The sequence below is a fragment of the Panthera pardus genome, unplaced genomic scaffold, assembly GCF_024362965.1.
Source record: "Panthera pardus isolate Hobbes unplaced genomic scaffold, ASM2436296v1 HiC_scaffold_20, whole genome shotgun sequence".
Taxonomy (NCBI): Eukaryota; Metazoa; Chordata; class Mammalia; order Carnivora; family Felidae; genus Panthera; species Panthera pardus.
The window spans coordinates 62,133,768-62,153,404 of record NW_026526766.1 but is presented as its reverse complement, the minus strand read 5'-3'; the positions used below and the strand labels follow the sequence as shown (position 1 = coordinate 62,153,404).

The window sequence follows — 19,637 nt, the reverse complement described above, 5'->3', positions numbered from 1 at the left end:
TGACACCCCCCAACATGCACGCCCAGCAAGTTCAGGGCTGGACTTAGGGCCAAGCTTTGTCCCCGGATCCTGCGCTCTCCTCCCTGGGCTTCCCGGAGAGCGGGGGGCTTCCGGCGGGCCCCCTCCTCCCGGGGGCGGGGCCTACCTCTCCCACTCCCGCCTCCCCGGCTGCGCGCGGCTGCGGGCCGCTGTCACGTGAGCGCGGCGCGGCGGGGGAGGGGCCCTGATTTCCGGGCGGCGGAAGGAGACGCGGCCGCGTGAGGACGAGGCGATTTGAAAACACGCTCCGGGAGCTAGAGGCTGAGGCCGGTGGCGCACGCCGTCGCCTCGTGGGCTTCTGTTCGGACGCTCCTCTCCTCTGTCTCCGCGCCCCGGTCCCGGCGGGCCTTCAGGTGAGCGGCCGCCGCCCGTCGGGCCGGGCCCTCCCGGGGCGTGGGACGGCGCGCGGGGCCGTCGCCCCCCGGTCCGCGGCCCAGGCGGGCCGGGCCGGCTGTGGCCGGTCTGCGCGTCCGGAGGCTGTCCCGCGGCGCCGCGGCGGAGCGGGGCCTGGGTGCGGAGCTGGGCTGTGCGGGGGCGGGGCGCCCCGCGGGCGTTTGAAGCGCCTCAAGTGACTGGGCGGGTTCGCGCGGTTTCGCGTCCCGGAGACTTTTAGGCCGGGGTGTGTAGGTTGGGGCCCGCTTCCCCGACTGTGGCCCTGATCGCCGTCCGTGGGAGTAGAAGGCACGGTAGTTTCTACAGCCCGCCGGCTCTTCACTTGTGGGATGCTGGACCGAAGTGGGGCGGTGGGGATGAGTGGGCGTCTCCTACTCGGCCCCGTCGCCGTCCAGGTGTGGGGGTTTAGCAGTCTTTGCGGAGCAGAGTGGGTTCGGCGGCTGTCTGGAGGCGCCCCTGTGTGGGGCTATTTACTTTCTGGGAAGTCTGGTGTCTCCCGATTGTCCCCCTCAGGAGAGTTGGGAGGAACTCGTGAGAGTAAGGGGTTGGCGGGGAAATTACCAAAGGTCGACTGCAGTGTGCATTTTTATTTATTTATCTATCTTTTGGAAAAGAAGCTGGAAATTAAGGTGGTAGACAAAGTAGCTGAAATTCGATTAGGTCGAATTGTTGAAATTAGAAGACCTGTAACTGGAATGTATGAAATTCACTTCTAAAACTTTAGGGGCTCACCCGCGTAGGAGGTCCAGTGATGTGAGATTTCAACCCCTGACGCTTGAGTTTCTAGCTACTATTCAGTGTTGGCTGCTGTAAAAGTGGCTTATTCAGAATATTTGCTGTGCTATGAAAATCTTTATTTTTGTTTTATTTACTTATTTTTAAAGATTTAATTTTATGTAATCTTCACACCCATGATGGGGCTTGAAATTGGAACCCTGAGATCCAGGATCCAGAGTTATATGCTCTACCGACTAAGCCAGCCAGGTGCCCTTGAAAATCTTTATTTAACTTATTTAAAAAAAAAAAAAAAAGTTTTTGAAAAGTTTATTTACTTTGAGAGAGGGAGAGAGAGCGTAAGCAGGTGTGGGGCCGAGAGAGAGAGAGAGAGAGAGAGAGAGAGAGAGAGAGAGAGAGGGAGGGAGAGAGAGGGAGAGAGGGAGAGGGAATGAGAATGAGAATTTCAAGCAGATTCCCTGCTGATAGTGAAGCTTGAACTCACAAACCTGAGATCATTACCTAAGTGGAAATCAAGAGTCAGAGGCTTAACTGACTGGGCCACCCAGGCATCCCCTTTATTATTTTTTTAAGTTTATTTATTTTGAGAGAGAGAGAGAGACAGAATCCCAAGCATTCTCCGAGCTGCCAGTGTGGAGCCCATTGTGGGACTTGATCCCATGAGCAGCCAAAATCCAGAGTCTGAGCTTAACTGACTGAGCCAGCCAGGTGCCCCTGAAAATCTTTATTTTAATGTGAAAGTAACAAATTGGTAATAGGACTTTAAAAATTCCTAGTATAAAAATGGTCTTTGTGTACCATAAAATAATATTATTAGCTTTAAAAGTCAAGGAAGGGCCATCAGCCCTCTTAGTTTCTAATAGGGAAATTACTGTGACTAATATAAAGTGATGCATAATATGGTATAAGCTTGACCGACTGTATGTTGGACACAGGTCAGGTAGTTAGTGGCTAAAGATAGCCCAGAGGATTGGTGAGTGGGGGTTAATTCATTTTTTGTCTCATACCGTTTATTTTCATCTCTAGTACTAGCTAATAATAAAATTGTAGGGAAAGTTCACAAAGAGTGCTTGCTTAATTAAAAACTTTTTGTATACGGGGCGCCTGGGTGGCTCAGTCGGTTAAGCGGCCGACTTCGGCTCAGGTCATGATCTCACGGTCCGTGAGTTCGAGCCCCGCGTCGGGCTCTGTGCTGACAGCTCAGAGCCTGGAGCCTGTTTCAGATTCTGTGTCTCCCTCTCTCTGACCCTCCGCCGTTCATACTCTGTCTCTCTCTGTCTCAAAAATAAATAAACGTTAAAAAAAAAAAGATTAAAAAAAAAAATTTTTGTATTAAAAGAGGCCAGGTGAGGGGCACCTGGGTGGCTCAGTTATTTGAGCGCCCGACTTCAGCTCAGGTCATGATCTCTTGGTCTGTGAGTTCAAGCCCCACTTTGGGCTCTGTGCTGACAGCCTGGAGCCTGCTTCGGATTTTGTTTCTCTCTCTCTGCCCCTCCCCTGCTTGTGCGTGTCCCCTCTCTGTCTCTCTCTCTCTCCCCCTCCCCTCCTTCTCCCCCTCTCAAAAAAGTAAATATTAAAAAAAATTTTTTTTTTTTTTTTTAATAAAAAGGCCAGGTGAGTATTCTTTTTAGGTTTTGCTTATCCCTTTTTTAAAACTAGAATAACTAGAGGTGTGGGTGGGGTGAAAACCTGGAATTGGTATAAATGAAATAAGTTAAGCCATTTTGCCACTCAGGTTTCCAGTCCTCACCTTAATTCCAGTATGTGTAACATAAAGCTGATTTTGCAGAGCTCTGTTTTGTAAGTCCCTCTTCAACTCCCTAACACAGGACTGACAAATCTTTCTGAGGCTCATCTTTAATTTAGTACCACCTTCCTCACTTGGTTTTGTGAGAATTGAATGCCAGTGTACATAATGTGTCTCATATTGTGCTTGATAATGTTCTGGTCCTAAGAGTTTGAGGAAAATGTACGTGTTGTTATACGTATTGAACAGTGCCAGGTGCAGTTCTCAGTGTTTTACAAATAGGAACTCATTTGCTCCTTATTAATCCTATCCTGTAACAATTATATGAGGTAAGTATTATTATTATCATCCCTGTTTTGATAAAACAGATAAAAACTGAGGCACAGTTTTAACTACAGCTAGAAAGTGGCAGTCTGAATAAGAACTGAATCAGTCTGGCTCTAGAATCTGCTTTTAACCTAGGTTGCCAAATCCTACCTAGCTTAAGGGGCTCTAATGTGGTAAAACCTTGCAATCATGTGAATTTGGATGTAATGTTATAGGGGATTGGCTTCTGGATTCCTGGAACTTGAGCTGCTTGGTCTTGCACAAGCCATTTTATTTCACAATAATGTAAACCTTCATTTTATTCACATTTTTTGGGCTCCCCATTTATAGTGTTGTGACTTCTAAAAAAAATTTCTGGACATAGCATAGTTATGATAGACGAGAAGTTTTGTTTCAGAGGTACTTACCTGTTCTAGTGGGTGTATAGTGGTGAGCAGAATTCATTATTTTTGTAGCATGTGGAAAAGTTTTCAAGAAGAGTTGAGCTGATTCCAGGTATAGGAGGCTATATTTTAGATAGATGTTAGCTTATGAGAAGATAAAGCTGGAGGGGAAGTTAGGAAGGACGTGAAATGTCAAGCTATGGAGTTTTTACTGTAAGGGAGTGGAGGAACAGCTGAAAACTCCTGAGCCAGATCTGTGTTTAGAAAGAGCTCTCTCGTGATTCTAGCAAATGGACTGGGGAGTAGACACTAGAAACGAGGCAAGCATACTGATGGGGAAACTAATAACAGTCTGGGGTAGAAGTAAAGGATTTAAGAGGTGGCCTGGGAATGGGTAGGAGGCACGGATCAAAATTTTTGTGTGGGAAGTTTTGGATGTAAACTGAAAGAATGATGAAGAGGGGGAAGTACAAAATGACATATTTGTGCCCAGGTTATGTATTACAACAGTGGCCTAGCTGGTCTTTGTTCCTTACTCCTCTGTTATACTATACTCCCTTTTATACTGCTTTTATTTCCTGGTTTGGATACTGTTTTCTGTTTAGTCTGAACCTATCCTGGTGTTCAAAATGCTGATACTTCATTTTTGCCCATACCAGACTTATTCTCTACCCCTGAATCATACGGTGTTTTCCTTACTCAATGAAATGCCCATTAACTCTCCTTGCTACCTATCTCTGAATCTTACACATTTTTCAGGCACCAGTTTAGATTCATGAGACCTTTTCTGGCTGTTAAAGGATGCATTAGATGAAAACATTAGTCTTCAGACTTAGCTTTGTTTCATTAGTAGAGGTTCCTCAGGGACTTTGGGGGGCCAGGAACAGATATAAGGTATATTTAGCAATCTGTGTGCCACCCCCTCCCCCAACCACCCACCCCAAACCTGGACCTGGTTATTTCAAAAGGTTTCCATTTCCCAGCTAAAAACGCTTGACAGATTTGTGGCAGGGTTGTTGCCTTATTGTTGATGACTTCTCTTTATATGTGTCTTGACTAAGGTATACCTGTTGGTAAAGGTATTCTCCATTTAATACTTTGATCCTTTGGCACAGTCACTGTTGGCCTTGATTCTTGATTAGCTTTGAAATAAATTTTAGAGTAATATAAATGTTGGAAAATACCTTCTTTATTCTTTTATAGGTTATTTTCTTATATCCATTGTTTTAAAATTCTTTTCATTATAGCACTCAAGAATGACCAAAAAAAGAAAACGCCAAGATGATTTTCAAAAAGTAAAACTAAAAGTTGGTAAAAAGAAACCCAAATTAGAAAATGCTACTGTTACAAACTTTAAAACGAAGACTATACATCTGCCTGAGCAACTCAAAGAAGATGGAACTCTTCCAACGAACAATAGAAAACTTAACATAAAGGTAAATCATAAATACTGTTTCGATAAAGTAAGAGTTTTCTTTGAAATCATCTAGAATGTTTTTTGTGAAAAGTTGTATTGATTTCTCAGGGTTTATTGACGGCTTAAGTTCGGAGTTTGTCCGTTAATCAAATCTGAGTTGCCACTGCAGCTTTCCCACCTCCTCCAGAAAGACTTGCTCAACTAAACGCACAGTGATTTCTGTTATATACCTATTTGATGGGTTAATATATGATCTGGAAGAAATTCTGTTTAACTTTTCAATGTAGCAAGTTTTTGATGTGACAATTTTCTAGCTGTTTTTATAGTTCATGAAGATCTTGTCTTACTGATTTTTTTTTTTTTTAAGAGAGAAAGTATACGAACTGGGGGGAGGGAGGGAGAATCTTAAGCAGGCTCCTCACCCAGTGCAGAGCTCAAAGATCTTGTCTTACTCATTTTGAACCCACATAACTTACAGGTTCTCAGTAAATGTGTGAAGTTAATTCAAGTTTGAGCAATAGTTTTGTTTAAAATTTTAACAGCTTTATTGAAATGTAATTTTTATGCATAATAAAATCAACCCATTTAAAGTGTGCAATTGTGTAACTTTTAATGTATTTATAGTTATGCTATTATCCCCACAATCTAATTTTAGAACAGTTTTATCATGCCAGAAAGAAACCCTATATCTATTACAGGTCACTCCCCATTCTTCTCCCCTAGCTCTAGGCAGCCATTAATCTACTTTTTGTCTGTGTAGATGTGCTTATTCTGGTCATTTCATATAAATGGATATGTGGTCTTTCGTTACTGGTCTTTTAGTTAGTATGTTTTTGAGGTTCATCTGTGTTACAGCGTATCTGTCAGAACAGTACTTCATTTCTCTGTACTGTTGAATAGAGTTTCAGTGCATGGTTAATGTCACATTTTATCACTCATCAGTCGATGGACATTTGGTTGCCACTTGTAATGCCACTTGCCATTTGGTTGCCATGTGTAAAGCTGTTATGAGCATTTGTGAGCCAGTTTTTGTGAAGATCAACATTTTCTAGTTTTGCTTTTAAGTTCTGAAGTTAAATAAAATTGAAAAGGTACTTGAAGTTACTTTTTTTTCCCCACAGATGGTATAAAGTATTCCACAAATAAAATTGTCAAATGTTATACTCAGAATACACACATATCCTGAAAGACTATTTAAAATAAGGAGAATGCATTTGTTAAATTAAGAGTATATAAACGTACCTACCATATGTTTGGTACATAGTAGGTTTTTCAGTAGCGATGATGATTGTTGTCACTTTAAATGATAGCCTACATGCAGGTTAATTTCAGAAAGAAGATTCTGACCAAGAGTTATGTAATGTTTTTATTAAGCTAAATATATTTTAAAGATAAAACAATCTTAGTAAAAGCTAAATAACATTTCAAAAATACTTACTGAAGTAGTTTCCTCAAGGAGGGTTAATTTATTAGCATAGTTTTAGTTAGCATGTTTATTTGAAAATGTTATAATATAGCTAAATCCTGTATTTTTATTTTTAGGATTTGCTGTCACAGATGCATCACTACAATGCTGGGGTTAAACAAAGTGCTCTTCTTGGACTTAAAGACCTTTTGTCTCAATACCCATTTATAATTGATGCACACCTTTCAAACATATTAAGTGAAGTGACTGCTGTGTTTACAGATAAAGATGCTAATGTACGATTAGCAGCAGTTCAACTTCTTCAATTCCTGGCCCCCAAAATACGAGCTGAACAAATTTCTCCATTTTTTCCTTTGGTAAGTGCCCATCTCTCTAGTGCCATGACTCACATTACTGAAGGAATTCAGGAGGACTCTTTAAAAGTTTTGGACATTCTGCTGGAACAGTACCCAGCCTTAATTACTGGCCGTAGCAGTATATTGCTTAAGAATTTTGTAGAACTTATTTCTCATCAGCAGCTGTCCAAAGGACTGGTAAATAGAGACAGATCCCAGTCCTGGATACTTTCTGTAAATCCTAATCGGAGACTCACTTCTCAGCAGTGGAGGCTGAAAGTCTTAGTGAGACTCAGTAAATTCCTTCAGGCCTTGGCAGATGGATCCAGTAGGTTGAGAGAAAGTGAAGGACTTCAGGAACAAAAAGAAAATCCCCATGCCACTAGCAACTCCATTTTTATCAACTGGAAGGAACATGCCAACGACCAGCAGCACATCCAGGTTTATGAAAATGGGGGTTCACAGCCAAATGTCAGTTCACAGTTCAGGCTACGGTAAGAAGGATTTCAGTTATGTCCACACTCAGTTTTCCTATATTGAATTTTAACTGCTGATCATTGATGGCTAATTGTGGGGAGACATGAAGTTGTCTTTTATAGTTTTCATATAGTTACTCATGATTTGATTTTATTTACTGATGGGAGGAGTCATATGAAAGTATTAATTTGTTCATTTCTTACAAAGCCTAATGAGAAATAAAACTTGATGGTCTTTTTTGGCTTTGTCATCTTAGAATTTTATTTTCTTACTAGTCTTGATCAATGTAATTGTCAATTCAGGGAACTTCATTTTACTGGTACTTTACATTTAAATTTAAATTAAACAGGGAGTGATATTTTTTGATCATTAATTTTTATTTTTCATTCTTACCTTTCTTTATTAGGTACCTGGTTGGAGGACTAGGCAGTGTGGATGAAGGCCTGTCATCTACTGAAAACTTGAAAGGATTTATTGAGATAATAATTCCATTGCTAATTGAATGCTGGATTGAAGCTGTGCCTCCACAGCTAGCTGCTTCTGTTGGAAATGGTATAGAAAGAGAACCTCTGCAGGTTATGCAGCAAGTTCTTAATATTATTTCCCTTCTGTGGAAACTCTCCAAACAACATGATGAAACTCATAAATTGGTGAGAACTTAATGGATTCTTTATTTTCTAAGTAATGCCTTTTATCATAAATGGGCAGGTTAGAAATTTACTAATTGATTGCTACTAATTGATTATGCATTTTCCAAAATAATTCTAGTGGTGTAACTACAAGCTTGTTTCTTATTTTAGCCCCAAAATGCAAGTTAAGATAGTCTTGTGAGATGATTCTGAAATTTATTTGTTTGTTTACGTAAGACAGCACAAGTGGGAGAGAGGGGCAGAAAGATTTTTTTTTGCGCGCACACGAGGGGTGGGGGGAGGGGGAGGGAGGGAGACTATCTTAAATAGGCTCCATGCTCAGCTTGATCCTGTGGCCCTGGGATCCTGACCTGAGCCGAAATCAAGAGGCAAGATGCTCAACTGACTGAGCCACTCGTGTGCCCCACTCTGAATATTTTTAATTTAAGTGAAATGTGTAACTTAATGAGCTTGTTTTCATTTGCTTTTATTAGATGTAATCACAGTAGCGTTACCATGTATTGTTTATGGCAGATTGATTACGTAGGAGCATTCTAGTTTCTGGAGGCCTCTTATGGGATTAAAAAAGTTGCTTATTAAGGAGTTTCTTCCAGTGTATGCCACATTGTCAATTTTAGCAGAAATGGACCACAGTGAAGATCTTATAACTAACCTACTGTGATTTAGAGAAGAAATTACTTACAGACTTGATTAGTGCATGCTGTTTTGTTTTCTCTTGACAAGGGATATAAGATCAGAACACATTTCTAAAAGTCACCTTTCACTGTAGGTAAGCTGTAGTTCTAGGTATGGTCTGCGTGAAATTAACCTAAGATTCTAAGTTGTGTAATAGGTTTTCACTAGAAAAGATGATAGTAAAGACGAGTTTCGTGATGATTTGTCTGCTGTGTGGGGGAGAGTTGAGTATTGGCAGCCTTTTTGAAGTGCTGTGGTATAGAGAATATAATGTATAGTCCATGGTGTAAGTAAGGAAGAACAAGATCTAAGATTAATTGGTATTAAATTAATATGATAGCACACTTAAAGGGCAGCTGCAGGAACAATAAAGCTTAAAGTATCTGGTTTATAGAATTTCTGCAAGGATTTTTGACTAGGCAGGTGTGAATCCTTGAAGTTGCCTGCATGTGTACAAAACTGACAAAGCAGTTTTTTGGTTTTGTTCAATTTTTATTTCAAGCTGGAATTTAGAATGAGTGAATAGACTCCATAAAATAAGATGAAGGATAAACTAAAAAGAGTATTCGATGATCCTGAAAAGCATTGTGGAATCATACTAAGGTGTGTGTTTCTTTTAAGAGCTTGCTCTAGCACTATTAACCCATTATCCATCATCTGTAGGGTTGTTACATGAATTGCTTTTTCAAATAGGATGGCATTTTATTGACTACAGTTTTGAGCCTGTCTCATGATTCATTGCATACATTGGCAAGAAATTGATCAGGGTTGGGGGTAGAGTGTATAATTTTATGAAAGCAAAGCTTACTGTCCTTTATGGCAATTAACCTATGGTGTAAGCTAGTGACTAACAATGCATACAGGTTTTTGGAAAAGCATATGTTATTTGCATTCTTGAATGGATTTATCTGAAGCTGGGATAGAAAGTAAAAGTCACGATATCAACATAAACCTTAAGTACCAGTCTTTCCTTCATTTTTAGAAAACTAAGAAAAATTCTAAGCATTTTGGTGTTTGGTGACACACAGGCACTAATTGTTAATCCTTTAGTAATAGTGTTTGTAACCAGATAGAATGGTAGGACCAAATGCAAATTCATTAATTATGCTAATTTTATATTATGCACTATCGTTCAGATAATACTGTGAAAATATCTAAACACTGCTTTAATTTTATGGATATTTAAAGTTGTATGCGTTAGAACTATTCTGTGCTATTATGACTGTTTATTAACAGTTCATTAACGTAGGACACTATATTCAGAAGACTGTTTTGTATAGATTGTTGAACGCTATGTAGAATACTGAACTGGGATACTATTTAAAATTCAAATAAATTGAAGAAAGTTTAATTCGAATAGAAATAGTGTTTAAAAGCATACACTGGTAGAATTCTCTAATTTACCTTGGCAAATTGGTTATGTTGAATTGTAATAACTGGATAAGGTAAGATCTATTATTTTGTTAAAAAAATTTTTTTTAATGTTTATTTTTGAGAGAAAGAGCATGAGCGGGGGAGGGGCAGAGAGGGAGACACAGAATCTGAAGTAGGCTCCAGGCTCTGAGCTATCAGCACAGAGCCCGGTGGGGAGCTTGAACCCATGGACCACAAGATCGTGACATGAGCTGAAGTCAGAGCTTAACTGACTGAGCGATTCCAGGCACCCCAAGATTCATTATTTTAGAACAAAGCATGAATATGTATGTGAGCTGTACAAGGTGACATTAAAATGCGTTAATTTATTTTTTGTTACCATTATGTTTGTCTCACTCATCTTCAGTTATAGCTTAGTAGTTAAGATACTGGATGACCTATAACAGCTCAAACTTTAAAAGAGGAATGAAGTGGCATTCCTTGGTCTTAAATGCAAATTGTGTCCCACAACCTAAATTGTAGCTCTTTTCTCTCAGAAAATGTGAAGGTCTTCTGGAGCACCTGGGTGGTTCAGTTGGTTTAGCATCTGACTCTTGATTTCGGCTCAGGTCATGATCCTAGGGTCATGAGATTGAACCCCGCATTGGGCTCCATGTTGAGCGTGGAGCCTGCTTAAGATTCTTTATCTTTCCCTCTGCCCTTCTACCCTGCTTGTGCGTGCACTGGCTCGCTCTATAAAATTAAAGAAAAGGCGGGGGAGAGAGGGCACCTGGGTGGCTCAGTTGGTTGAGGATCCTTCTTTGGCTCAGGTCATGATCTCACGATTCGTGGGTTTGAGCCCCACGTCGGGCTCTGTGCTGACAGCTCAGAGCCAGGAGCCTGCTTCGGATTCTGTGTCTTCCTGTCTCTCTGCCCCTCCCCCACTCACACTCTGACTCTCTCACTCAAAAATAAATAAACATTAAAAAAAAATTAACAGAAAAAATGTATAGGGCTTCTATTGATAAATTGGCATCTAGATTAGGTGCAGCCTTGGGACACTTGCTTGCTTTTAGGTTTTGCTAAATGTATTTGCTGCATAGTTGAGAAACTTCATTTTAATCCAGGTTTTATTATTTATTAAAGTTTATTTATTTAGAGACAGTGTACACACGTGCATGAGCAGGGAAAGGGCAGAGTGAGAGGGAGAGAGAGAATCCCAATCAGACTCCATGCTCAGCAAGGAGCCTGACATGGGGCTTGACTGTGAGATCGTGTCTTGAGCCGAAATCACAAATTGGATGTTCAACCAACTGAGCCACCCAGGTGCCCCTTAGCTTTGTATTTTAATGCTTGCTATTTTTAGTTTATATACTTCATTGCCCACGTCTTTTTTGCCATGAGGATTGGAATTTGTACAACGTAATGCAATTATGCATCAGGATTTGTTGAACATCTATAAATATGGCTGTTTAAGTTAATTAAGATTCAGTTCCTTAGTCACACTGCCACATTTCAAGAGCTCAATAGCTACATGTGGCTAGTGGCTGTGGTATTAGAAGACACAGATGAGTAATAATTCCATCACTGCAGAAAGGTCTGTTGAGTAATGTTGCTGTACAGTCTCGGGTGTTCTAGGCTCGGGGAATATAGAGATGAACATGACTGACAAGGTTGCTTGCCCTCCAGTACTTAACTTTTGGTGGATGGTAAACAAATATATAATGTCAATACTAAGAAGAAAGATGAAAGTAAAGCAGGGTAAAGAGAACATGTGCTGGAACAGAGTGAGTGGGAGCTGTATTATTATTATTATTATTATTATTATTATTATTAAGGTTATTTATTTGAGAGTGAGAGAAAGAAAGAATCCCAAGGCTATGCACTGTCAGTATAGAGCCCAATGCAGGGCAAACTCATGAACTGTGAGATGACCTGAGCTGAAATCAAGAGTCAGAGGCTTAACGAACTGGGCCACCCAGGTGCCTCAAGGGGGAGCTATTCTAAATAGATGGTCAGGAAACGCTTTCATGGCTTTTAAATGTCAATGAATAGTTAAAGGAGCAAGTCTTAGACCTGTGGGAAGAACCTTCCAGGCATAGGGAACAGCAAGTGCAAAGCCCCTGAAGTGAGAACAAATTTGGCATATTTGAGGAATGGCAAGAAAGCCTGTGCAAGTGAGGTACTAAGAGAATGGTAGAAGATAAGGGAAAAAAGTGACAGTGGCCAGATCATGTAGCACCCTATTGTCCATGGTAAGAAGTTTGGATTTTAACCCAAATGTGGTGAAAAGACATTGGAGAATTTTCAACAGGGAAGTGGCATGATCTGAATTATGTTTATTTAACTTTAATATGACGAATTGGTACATAGAACACTAGTGAACTTCTCTGTGATCAGCATCCAGGTCTAGCAAAACTGTGGAACCCAAACTCACACCATCTTTCCTATGAATGACCAGTCCTGCCCTACATACATACTTATTCCCTTTCTTCTTTCCTGTGTTATTTGGAAGTATGGTTTATGCTTTAAAAGGTCACCCTAGGGGCGCCTGGGAGGCTCAGTTGCTTAAGCATCCGACTTCAGCTCAGGTCATGTTCTTGCAGTCTGTGGGTTCGAGCCCCACATCAGGCTCTGTGCTGACAGCTCAGAGCCTCGAGCCTGCTTCGGATTCTGTGTCTCCCTCTCTCTCTGGCCCTGCCCTGCTTGCATTCTGTCTCTCTTTCTCTCTCTCAAAAATAAACGTTTCTTTAAAAAAATAAAAAGATCACCCTGGCTACTATGTAGAGAATTGACTTTTGAGAAGGGCAAGAGGAAAAGTAGGGAGACCAGTTGGGAGGCTATTGCAGTAATCTTGGTAAGAGTGGTGGATTAGAATAGAATGGTAGCTAGAGTTGAAGTGATGAGAAGCAGCTGGGTTCTGATAAAGTCAGTGGGACTGCTCATGTGTATAGTGAAGGAAAGAGGAGCAAGAATGGTGCCTGCGTTATGATCCAAATGACAGTGTGACTGCCGGTGGGGAGATCAGTTTATTCATGTTAAATTTAACATGTCTGTTAGAAGTTCAAGAAGACATGTTGAGTATACAGTGATAAATTAGCACAAAGAGAAGAATACGGTAAAGGATACTAAGGAGCTGTAGGGTAACCAGCTAGTCCTATATCCCAAGAAACCTTTTAGTCCCTGGAAAAATGGAATGGTTGGTTCTCTGGATAGGAGAAAATAAGAGTGTTGTAATTTGGAAAAAGTGTTTCAGGTAGGAGAGAAAGATTCATGAGTACTGCAAGAACTTTAGAGAATTGCATTGCTTTTTGACAAATATTTTTAATGGGAAATAATAGAATTGCTGGGAAGTAGAGTTATTGTGTAACGGAACACTAGTACAAAGACTTTCTGGTATATTTTACAAATATTGCACTAGTGGTTCAAATTCAGAATTTTCTTCTTACTTTCTCCCTTTTTCTTTTAAACAGTAAATAAAATACAAGTAATGATAATTATTAAACACCAGAAAGATCTATGGGTGACATTTGGGCGCTCTAATTTATTTTGATTTTAAAATTTATTTGTATCTCTGTCATAAGCAAAAGATGTATTATAATGGTAAATATATAGTTGAATATTAATAAGTGGTCACATTTCTGCTTAAAGTTTTATTGGTTATTTTAAATTGTTTCTTGTAGATTTTCTGATTTTTATTTATTTTAATAGGAGTCGTGGCTTCGAAAGAATTATCTTATTGATTTCAAACACCATTTTATGAGTCATTTTCCGTATGCCTTAAAAGAAATAACCAAGCACAAAAGGAAAGAGACAAATAAAAGGTATTGTGATTCCTTCCACTGTATAGACTTGAAAAAGTTTTTAACCTGAAATTACCAGAAGATAATTAGCCTTAAACTGAAACGTTCTAAACTGTGAGGGGTTTGTATCTAAATTTTGTGAGATAAAAGTAAAAGTAGCCGTAGTATGGCTGATCTTGAACAAGTAAGTCACTTTAAGCCTTGAGACTTCCGTTTCTTTTTTTTTTTTTATTTAAAAAAAAAATTTTTTTTTTTTCAACGTTTTTTATTTATTTTTGGGACAGAGAGAGACAGAGCATGAACGGGGGAGGGGCAGAGAGAGAGGGAGACAGAATCGGAAACAGGCTCCAGGCTCCGAGCCATCAGCCCAGAGCCTGACGCCGGGCTCGAACTCACGGACCGCGAGATCGTGACCTGGCTGAAGTCGGACGCTTAACCGACTGCGCCACCCAGGCGCCCCGACTTCCGTTTCTTTTAATGTTTAAAAATCTAAAATGAATTCTTTTCACAGAGTATCAAGTTATATAAATAAGAATATAATAAAATTTGTTGGGCTGATTTATTTGGGAAAGAGGTACTATGTAATCCCTAAGCAAGAAAGTATCTTAAAGGTCATGTAGTTGTGTCATTTATATATGAGGAAACTGGTAATGAAACTATTATCAGTATCAGGAAGAAGGATAATTGGAGAGAAATAACTTTCTAAACCAGAATTTATGGATTAGAAGATGGAATTTAAAATTGTAAGCCTGAAAACGGTTCAAAATGTTCACCTCAAGTGAGAGCAAGTAAGTGTAGAAACAAGTTATCTAATAAAATTTGAGAAGCAGGTGCAAGCTAGAACGCTAAAAGTGGCAGTTCCTCAAATGAGTAAATGCCTGAAGGGGTCTTAGTCTGTCAGATGATTGTTACATTTGTCAAAGGGAAGAAACTACCTGGAGAATCAATGAGGCTCTTTGAGCAGGGTTTAGAGGATATGCTTAGAAGTGACAAGGCTGTTGGAGGCCGATAAGGTTTTCATTTCTTCATTAAATATTTTGGTTGCTTACTATAAAAGTATCATAATAGAGATCATCAGATGTTTTCTTGTTCTAAGCAATTCATAAGGTTGTTTAAATCAGTCAAAATACAAAATTGGTAAAAATATGTCAGGGAAGAGTTAGGAGACAGAAACCACCCTAGTGATTTTAACAGCATTAAAAAAAAAAATTTATTTAGTGCACTCAAACAGGGGAGGGGCAGGGGGGTGCAGAGGATCCAAAGGGGGCTCTGTGCTGACAGCAGTGAGACTGCTGTGGGGCTCAAACTCAGAAACCGTGCGATTGTGACCTGAGCCGAAGTTGGACATTCAACTGACTGAGCTACCCAGGTGCCCCAAAGAACCGAAAAGGCAAAAGGAAACATAATATGGAGATAGCCACTCAGGAAAGTAGGTACTGTCTCTAGAAGTGGGAGAAAGAAGAGAGCAAGAAGCTTGGAGGAAATGCTTTGTGGCACCAAAACTCTGACCCCTGGGAAAGTGGTTTTTCCTTAGTGGGCATGAATGTTTTTGAGATCTGAAGAGGGGCCTCGAGCTGGGGCTCAAAACTTTGCTAAGGGAATTTTGGCTGGCTGGTGCTTCTTCGGGTCGTGATGATGCTGGTTTTGTGTCACAAAAACTGCAAACTGGATTCAACTGTGGCTACTAGAATAAACTGCTTCTGGCCTGAGGAAGAGTTGTTGAGTTGAATTGGCAGCAAAAGGAAGCAAAAACAGGACTGGGAAGCAAACAAAGGAGAGTATCCTATCTTTCTCCTACAGCTTTCTAGTCTCACTAGGACCCCTTCATTGGCAGAGCTTAACGAGAAGCCAGCTGCAAAGGAAAAATGTGGCCTAGAGTCCCAGCTGTAGGATGACAAAGCAGAGTATAGAAGGGTGGGTTTGAAGCTTAAAAACAATAGTCCAGTAACTGGCAGGAGGAAAATTGAATTGTATGTAGCAGAAGGCAGTTTATTTAAGGGTTATTAGAATTGTATAATTAACAAGTGCTATAGGAATTTATAGGAAGAGAAAGATCCTTGATGGGATGAACAGATAAAGCTATATTGAAGAGTAGTATTTGAGCATGGATATCACTTTAGCAGGCATAAATGAAGCAAGGGATGAGAGATTATACTAACTAGAAGAGGTAGCATGTAAGAAAACCATAGGATTAGGTAATGGAGAGCATGGGACAGATCTGGGTCAAATCTGATTTCTGCTGTTTACCAGCCTTGATGCTGAGAGACGTTCCTTGTCTGTGAAATTCAGTGCCAAAGGGTCAAAGCTGAAAGATAAATGAAGACTTTTGGTTGGATCAGAACTACGTCTTTGGAAGATTCATTTAGTGAGTTTCTGGAGTTGGAGGGGACAGTCAAATAGGTAGCTACTTTCTTGAGTAAGGTATTAGGTTCCCCACCTCGTATCCCTCAACAAACATGATTTTTTATTAGAGCAAAACTTTTAAATCTGGTCCATGGATAAGCTTCAGAAAGTCCTAGAACTCTTGAAGAGTTTTATGTGTGTGTATTTTTCTTGATAAGAGCTTCCATACATAATTTTCATCAAAATGAGATTAAGTAGTGGTTAGGAGGTTTGGCATTTAGTAGACCATTAAATGCAAGTAAATTATCCAAGAGTGTATGGGTGTGCTGTCATTATTCAAAACATTTATTGAACACTTAACATGTGGAAGGCAGTTACTGTACTGTGTGCTGAGCATTTTGAGGTAAAGGGGTGATGCTTTGGAGTACAAGCTAATGGGGGAGATGTTTCTGATTGTTTAATCTGTGACCAACTGTGATAAAGTTAAGGAACAGTTTAGGGTAATATGAGAGTATATAATAAGGAGCCTGTCCTGATCTTTTAAGAGGGAATAGAGTTGTAGGGAAGGCTGCCCTGATGAAGTGATTTGTACCAAGATATAAAAGGTAAAAAGGAGTTAACTTTATGAAGATGTTGAGGTAATGAAATTGTGGAATTTTTTTAAAAGATTTTATTAAAAAAAAAATTGTAACGTCTAGAGAGACAGAGATAGAGCGCGAGCAGGGGAGGGGCAGAGAGAGAGGGAGACACAGGATCTGAAGCAAGCTCCGGGCTCTGAACTGGAGCCCGATGCGGGGCTTGAACTCATGAACTGTGAGATCATGCCTTGTGTTGAAGTCGTACGCTTAACCGACTGAGCTACCCAGGTGCCCCCATGTGGAATTTTGAAAATTAAATTGAATTTTATTTCATTACAGTAAGTGTACTCTTTAATCCCCATCCCCTATTTAACCCATCCCTCTACCCAACTCCCCACTGGGAACCGTCCGTTTGTTCTCTATAGTTAAGAGTCTGTTTCTTGGTTTTTCTCTCCCTCCTTTTTTTTTTTTTGTTCTTTTTTGTTTTTTGAATTTCTCATAAGTTTCCACATTTGAGTGAAATCATATGGTATTTGTCTTTCTCTGACCTATTTCGCTTAGCACTATCCTCTTCAGGTCCAACCATGTTGTTGCAAATGGCAAGATTTCATTCTTTTTTATGGCTAAATATTTGTGTGTGTGTGTGTGTGTGTGTGTGTGTGTGTGTGTGTGTGTACAAACATATGCAGTACCTTCAGTACCTTCTTTATCCATTCATCTTTTGATGGATACTTGGACTGCTTCCATAGTATGGCTATTATAAGTAATGCTGCAATAAACATATGTGTACGTGTATCCCTTTGAATTAATGTTTTTGTATTTTTGGGTAGATACCCAGTAGTGTGATTCTTGGATCATAGGGTAGTTCTATTTTTAACTTTTGTTTTTAAGTAGGCTTCACACCCAATGTGGAGCCCAACGTGGGGCTTGAACTCACAACCCCAAGATCAAGACCTGAGCTGAGATCAAGAGTCTGACACTGACTGAGCCCACCCAGGCACTCCTGTTTTTAATTTTTTGAGGAACCTCCATGCTGTTTTCCACAATGGCTATACCAATTTGCATTCCCATCAGCAGTGCATGAGTGTTCCTTTTTCTTCACATCCTTGCAGCACTTGTGTCTTCTGTTTTTGATTTTAGCCATTCTGACAGGTGGGAAGTGATAATTGTAGTTTTGATTTGCGTTTCCTTGATCACGAGTGATGTTGAGCATCTTTTCATGTGTCTGTTGGCCATTGGCCATCTGTATGTCGTCTTTGGAGAAATGTCAGTTCACGTATTCTTGTTTTAAATTGGATTATTTGTTTTTTAGGCATTGGGTTGTGTCAGTCTTTTATATATTTTAGCTACTAACCCTTTATTGGATATGTCATTTGCAAATATTTTCTCCCATTCTGTAGGGTGGTATTATTTAGTTTTGAGGATTGTTTCCTCTCTGTGCAGAAGTGTTTTATTTTGATGAAGTCCTAGTAGTTTACTTTTGTTTTTATTTCCCTTGCCTCAGGAGACCTATCTAGAAAAATGTTGCTATGGCCAGTGTCAGATTACTGCCTGTGCTCTTGTCAAGGATTTTTATGGTTTGAGGTCTCACATTTAGGTCTTGAATACATTTTGAATTTGTTTTTGTATATGGTATGAGAAAGTGGTCCATTTTCATTCTTTTTTGTGTGTAGCTGTCCAGTTTTCCCAACACCATTTGTTGAGACATTTTTCCATTGTATATTCATTTCTCCTTTGTCCAAGATTAATTGACCATATAATAGTAGGTTTATTTCTGGACTTTCTATCCTACCCCGTCTGATCTACATGTCTATGCCAGTAGCATATGTTTTAATTGCCACCGCTTTGTAATATAACTTGAAATCTGGAATTGTGATACCTCCAGTTTTGTTTTCCTTTTTCATGATTGATTTGGCTATTGAGGGCTTTTGTGGTTCTATACACATTTTAGGATTGTTCTGTGAAAAATGCTGTTGGCATTTTGATAGGGATTGCATTAAATGTATAGATTGATTTTGGGTAATATAGACATTTTAACAATATTTATTCTTCCAACCCATGAGCATGGAATGTTTTTCCATTTGTTTGTGTCATCTTCATTTTCTTTCATCAGTTTTTAAGAATTTTTCAGAGTGCAGGTTGTTAACCTCTGGTTAAGTTTATTCCTAGATCTTTTATTGTTTTTGGTGCATTTGTAAATGGGATTGTTGTCTTAATTTCACTTTTTGCTTGTTTCATTATTAGTGTATAAGAATGCAACAGATTTTTGTACATTGATTTTGTATCCTGTGACGTTACTGAATTCATTTATCAGTTCTAGTATTTTGGTGAAAATTTTGGGTTTTCTGTGTATAGTCTCCTGTTATCTGTAAATAGAGTTTTACTTCTTCCTTACCAATTTGGATGCCTTTTATTTCTTTATGTTGTCTAATTGCTGGGACTTCCAACATTATGTTGAATAAACGTGGTGAGAATGGACGTCCTTGTCTTGTTCCTGACCTCAAGGGAAAAGCTCTGTTTTTCACCACTGAGTAAGATGTTGGCTGTGGGTTTTATTATATTGAGCTATGTTCCTTCTAGACCTACTCTGCAAAGGGTTTTTATCATGAATGGATGCTGTACTTTGTCAAATGCTTTTTTGCATCTGTGGGACAGAATGCATCATCTATATGGTTTGTATTCTTTTTCTTACTGATGTAATGTATCACATTGATTGTTTTGCGAATATTATTATTTGATGTTTATTTTTGAGATAGAGACTGAGTGGGGGAGGGACAGAGAGAGGGAGACACAAAATCCAAAGCAGGTTCGAACCCGTGAACTGGGAGATACGACCTGAGCTGAAGTCTGACACTGAAACCAACTGAGTCACCCAGGCGCCCTGACTGTTTTGCAAATATTAAACCACCTTTGCATCCTAGAAGTAAATCCCACTTGATCATAGTATATGCTTTTT

The 19,637-nt window shown here is 39.7% G+C and overlaps 1 protein-coding gene across 1 annotated transcript in view; it reads left to right on the top strand.

The window, feature by feature from the left end:
• The first annotated feature begins 228 nt into the window (after positions 1-228).
• Positions 229-19,637, top strand: part of TEX10 (testis expressed 10) — a 60,561-nt gene continuing 41,152 nt past the window's right edge. The window contains exons 1-5 of the mRNA XM_019454343.2: positions 229-392; positions 4,872-5,060; positions 6,584-7,296; positions 7,686-7,929; positions 13,669-13,781. Coding sequence (XP_019309888.1) covers positions 4,881-5,060; positions 6,584-7,296; positions 7,686-7,929; positions 13,669-13,781 — 1,250 coding nt within the window. The 5' untranslated portion in view covers positions 229-392; positions 4,872-4,880. The remainder of the gene's footprint in view (positions 393-4,871; positions 5,061-6,583; positions 7,297-7,685; positions 7,930-13,668; positions 13,782-19,637) is intronic.